The sequence below is a fragment of the Musca domestica genome, unplaced genomic scaffold (genome assembly GCF_030504385.1).
Source record: "Musca domestica strain aabys unplaced genomic scaffold, Musca_domestica.polishedcontigs.V.1.1 35, whole genome shotgun sequence".
NCBI classification, from domain to species: Eukaryota; Metazoa; Arthropoda; class Insecta; order Diptera; family Muscidae; genus Musca; species Musca domestica.
The window spans coordinates 5,181,250-5,187,249 of record NW_026712315.1 but is presented as its reverse complement, the minus strand read 5'-3'; the positions used below and the strand labels follow the sequence as shown (position 1 = coordinate 5,187,249).

Genomic DNA, 6,000 nt, shown 5'->3' with positions numbered 1-6,000 from the left:
CGACGCTTCCGATTTTGCCATGGGTGGTGTCCTACAACAGTATGTTAGTGGTGAGTGGAAGCCACTAGGATTTTTTTCTAAGAAATTGTCGCCTGCTCAAGCTAAATACAGTGCATATGACCGTGAATTGCTGGCAATATATTCCACTTTGAAGCATTTCCAGTATTTCTTGGAAGGTCGTCAGTTCTGCATTTTTACGGACCACAAACCTATAACATACGCTTTTAAGCAGCGTCCGGAAAAGGCATCTCCACGACAACTTCGACATCTGGATTACATTATTATTATTATTATTATTATTATTATTATTATTATTATTATTATTATTATTATTATTATTGTTATTATTATTATTATTATTATTATTATTATTATTATTATTATTATTATTATTATTATTATTATTATTATTATTATTATTATTATTATTATTATTATTATTATTATTATTATTATTATTATTATTATTATTATTATTATTATTATTATTATTATTATTATTATTATTATTATTATTATTATTATTATTATTATTATTATTATTATTATTATTATTATTATTATTATTATTATTATTATTATTATTATTATTATTATTATTATTATTATTATATTATTATTATTATTATTATTATTATTATTATTATTATTATTATTATTATTATTATTATTATTATTATTATTATTATTATTATTATTATTATTATTATTATTATTATTATATTATTATTATTATTATTATTATTATTATTATTATTATTATTATTATTGTGGTGGCCGGAAAGTACTCAATAATAATTTACTTTAAAAATATTATTTTTATGTGATCAAGTCATCTTGATTTTGTATTTTTCTTTTTTCGTGAAGTTAGCCTTGACTTTCAGTTTTGGTATTTGGTGACAACAAAATAATTTTTACATTTTCTAGAGAGTTCTATTTTGTCTTTTGGAAATTAAACATTAATTTTAAAAAAAATTAAATTGTTGTGGTTTTATTCATACCAACGCACAACAAATTGGTGACCCCGGACAAAAAATAAGAACAGCCAATTGAACGGAAATCAGACCTACTAATGGCAACCACCGCTACAAATTCTGGACCATCAATGGAAGTTTCGCGAGTAGCTGTGAAAGCTCCACCATTTTGGCGTTCAGACCCGCTGCTTTGGTTTAAACAAATGGAATCGCAATTCATTATGGCTGGTATTACGCAAGATTCCACAAAATTCCATACCATTGTCGCATCTATTGAAAGCAGTATTTTGGAGAAGGTATCAAACATCATCGTCGATCCTCCTGCGGAAAACATGTACGACAAGCTTAAGGAAAAACTTATTAGCAGTTTTTCGGATTCAGAGGAGAAGCGTCTCAAGAAGCTTTTGACTAACGTTGAACTTGGAGACAAGAAGCCTTCAGAGTTATTATCCGAAATGCGGTCTTTGTCTCAAGGTAAGGTTTCAAACGACATTTTGAAGCAGTTGTGGATGCAACGTCTTCCTTCACAAATGAAGGCGATATTGTCAGTTAGTGAAGATAGTCTTGACAAATTATCAACGATGGCCGATAAGATTGCGGATAGCAGTGAATCGGATGTGTGCAGCTTTTATCCATCGAGCACTCGTTTAGAGGAAATTGAGAAGAAATTGCAAACGCTCTGCACGCAGATAAATTCCTTCAGGAAGTCAAGAAGCCGTAGCAAGTCATCATCATCAAGGAATAGACGGTCAAATTCCGGAAGCAAATCAAAACCTTATTGTTGGTATCATTTCAAATTTGGGGAGAAAGCCAGAAAATGTCTTGCTCCATGCAATTATAAGCCTCCAACTTCGGAAAACTGAATGGTGCACCATCTTTGGTGACGGATGAGTGTACCCCAGATATATGTCGCCTGTTTGTTCGAGACATTAAATCGAAAACCAGGTATTTAGTAGATACAGGGGCAGATTTAACGGTATATCCTGTGTCGCAATCCATGCGAAATCAACCTCCCAGTCAGCTTGTTTTGTATGCCGCAAACCAAACTCCGATTAGGACATATGGTACAAAAACCCTTTCCATAGATTTGGGAATGAATCGATTGTTTAAATGGAACTTCGTAATTGCTGATGTACAAAAACCTATTATTGGATCAGATTTTTTGGGGAAATATGGACTACTTATCGATATTAAGAATAATACTCTTATAGACCCCCACACCAATTGGAAATGTAATGGTGCTATAGCAAGTGTACAGGATTCCGCTATTAAATGCATTTCGAGATCATCTCAATATACGTCATTGCTGCGAGAATTTAACGACTTAACAAAGATTAATTTCAAATCTAGAGCAAAACATTCAGTTAAGCATCATATCGAAACTACGAAAGGTCCACCCGTTTTCAGCAAACCCAGACGTCTTCCACCTGAAAAACTACAAATTGTGAAGAAAGAATTCGAGGAAATGATTCGTCTTGGTATATGTCGTCCATCAAATAGCAGTTGGGCTAGTCCGCTACATATGGTGAAGAAATCCAATGGTGAGTGGCGTCCATGCGGTGACTACCGTGGTTTAAATGCTCGCACCGTCCCAGACCGATACGCAGTTCCACATATTCATGATTTTGGTGCATTGCTGGATGGTGAGACAATTTTTAGCAAAATTGATTTGGTTAAAGCTTACCACCATATACCAGTGGAAGAAGAAGATATAAAAAAGACAGCAGTAGCAACACCGATTGGAAATTTTGAATTTACTAGGATGGCATTTGGATTGTGCAACGCTGCACAAACATTCCAACGATTTATGCACGAGGTATGTAGAGACTTAGAATTCGTTTACGTTTATATAGACGACATTCTCGTGGCATCAGTAAGTGCGGAAGAACATCAAAATCATCTTAGAAGATTATTCGAGAAACTGCGCCAATATGGTTTAACTATCAACATCGATAAAAGTGTTTTTGGAGTTGCGGAATTGGAATTTCTTGGGTATCTCGTAACAAAAGAAGGGTTAAGACCTCTTCCTAGCAGAGTTCAGGTAATACAAGCATATAAGAGACCCAGCACTGTCAAAGATCTTCGTCGTTTTCTGGGTATGATAAACTTCTACAGACGATTTCTACCAGGTGCTGCAAAGTCACAGGCAATTTTACATAGCATTTACAACGCCAATGTGAAGAACGATAACAGCGATATAACGTGGACTGAGGAACGGACACAAGCTTTCGAAAATTGCAAGAAAGAGTTGGCAGACGCAACATTATTATCCTATCCATGCGAAAATGCACCAACATCAGTTTGTGTCGACGCTTCCGATTTTGCCATGGGTGGTGTCCTACAACAGTATGTTAGTGGTGAGTGGAAGCCACTAGGATTTTTTTCTAAGAAATTGTCGCCTGCTCAAGCTAAATACAGTGCATATGACCGTGAATTGCTGGCAATATATTCCACTTTGAAGCATTTCCAGTATTTCTTGGAAGGTCGTCAGTTCTGCATTTTTACGGACCACAAACCTATAACATACGCTTTTAAGCAGCGTCCGGAAAAGGCATCTCCACGACAACTTCGACATCTGGATTACATTATTATTATTATTATTATTATTATTATTATTATTATTATTATTATTATTATTATTATTATTATTATTATTATTATTATTGTTATTATTATTATTATTATTATTATATTATTATTATTATTATTATTATTATTATTATTATTATTATTATTATTATTATTATTATTTTATTATTATTATTATTATTATTATTATTATTATTATTATTATTATTATTATTATTATTATTATTATTATTATTATTATTATTATTATTATTATATTATTATTATTATTATTATTATTATTATTATTATTATTATTATTATTATTATTATTATTATTATTATTATTATTATTATTATTATTATTATTATTATTATTCTTATTATTATTATTATTATTATTATTATTATTATTATTATTATTATTATTATTATTATTATTACATTTTATACCTTGTTGAAAAGAATTGCCCACTCCTGTAGATATCCAAAAGTTGAAATGAACATTTCATCCTTTTAACAATATTACCAATTACCGTATCACACACCATATATGCTCTAATCCACTCCCATGTGTGGAGGATATGTCCTTCTGATAGCACGCAATTAACTAACAAACTAACTACCAAATTTTAATCACTCAACGAATTTGAAACTTATTTGCATTATATTCTCATTTAATTTATATTCGAACTAATCACCACACATCGCTCTCTCCTCTCTCTCTCCCCTTTTCAGCTACACAAAATCACCCATCATCGGGCGGCCGTGACTGGTGTCAAAGTGGTGACCACTTGCGATGTCCTGATTTCGTCGAGTCATGATAAGACCATCTGTTTGTGGTCATTGGATGATTATACCCTATTGAACAGCATGCAAATGACCAGTCCGGTTCTGCGAATTGACATATCATGTGATTCGGTAAGTACTCCCAGTACTTGGTAGTAAATCGCTCTGCATGGCGAGGGGAACTAATTGTGTTGGTGGGGTGCATGGGGGTGCTATGACCGTGGTTGGTTTCACCAATTATGGTAATTTTTGATATTTTGTATTTAATGGAACGACAAGCAACCACAAACCAATAGGATTGAATAGGAGAGGCACCAACACACACACACGAACCAGAACATGTACACAAGGATGGCTGTGTAACACACACGCGCACACACACACTCAGTCACATTTATGAAATTAAGAAATGCGGTTTTTGATTTGGCCATAACCACACAATTACAATTAAGGAAAGTGACTAAAAGGAATTTGCAGGAAGTCGATATGGAAAAGGGGATAACTGTGAAAATGAAGAATGGAGAATATTTATAGATGATTCTAGTGATTGGATTTCAGAGAAGTCTTTTTTAAAGTCTAAAATTTTATGGGAGATATAATTGTTCAAAATTTTGACCAGTTGTGGGGGAGGTACCACAAGGTGTGGTCCGATATATTCCATTTTCCGATCTGGTTTTGTGTTGATAGAAATTTTCAGACATATGAAATTGGAAGAGAATCTGATGCTTATTTCGCACTTTATGAGAGATATACAGGGTGAGATGAAAAACCTGCAACCAACTTCAGACTGCTGTCATTTCTAAGCCATTCGTCCGACAGCTGTTAAAATTATTCCAGTGATAGCTCATTTGGTGCGAATTTTCCAGAAAAAAAACTTACTCGTGATGTTCAAGCGTGATAGTGTGATCTCCTTATATTTGACTGGAACACCACAAGTGGCTATCGTTAGAGCACTCCAGCATTTAAATGTGAATAAGTATTTTTTGGCTCGTTCCATCGCTCGTTACCGTGATACTGGCAGCGTAGCCCGACGTCATGAAAGTGGACGGAAGAAAAAAGCAACATCAGCAGAAATGGTTCGAAAAGTAAAGAAGCGACTTGATCGAAACCCGCGTCGCAGTGGCCGAAAAATGGCCCATGAGCTGAACATATCGCAATATTCCATTCGGTAAATATTGAAAAATTAGCTCGGGGTAAAGCCATTGAAATGCCAAAGAGTGCAAGAACTTACACCGCAACAGAAAGAAAATAGACTCAAAAGAGCTACAGAGTTGCTTCGCTTGGCCGAAAGTTGTGAACTGTCGAATTTGGTGTTCTCCGATGAGAAAACATTCGTTGACCAGCAGTTTGTAAACAAACAAAATGGTCGTGTTTACTTGCCAAAGAGGTCAGCTGAAAATGTGCACCTTCGGTTGGCCACCAGAACTCAACTCAGATGGTCGCTATTCGCTCGTATTAATCGACTGTGGCATCAGAATAAATGCCGAATATTATCGTGAGAATATATTCTGGAGGGTGTATTTAAGCCTTGGGCACGCAAACATTTTGGCCGCAGACCTTGGACATTTCAACAGGGCTCAGCACCATCGCACTCAGCACGCGCCACCCAAGAATGGTTACAAAATGTGGTTCCTTGCTTAATTTCTAGAGCAAAATGGCCACCAAAAGT

The 6,000-nt window shown here is 34.1% G+C and overlaps 1 protein-coding gene across 1 annotated transcript in view; it reads left to right on the top strand.

The window, feature by feature from the left end:
• Positions 1-6,000, top strand: part of LOC101890010 (protein qui-1) — a 306,956-nt gene that overhangs the window by 263,630 nt on the left and 37,326 nt on the right. The window contains exon 16 of the mRNA XM_059125663.1: positions 4,281-4,463. Coding sequence (XP_058981646.1) covers positions 4,281-4,463 — 183 coding nt within the window. The remainder of the gene's footprint in view (positions 1-4,280; positions 4,464-6,000) is intronic.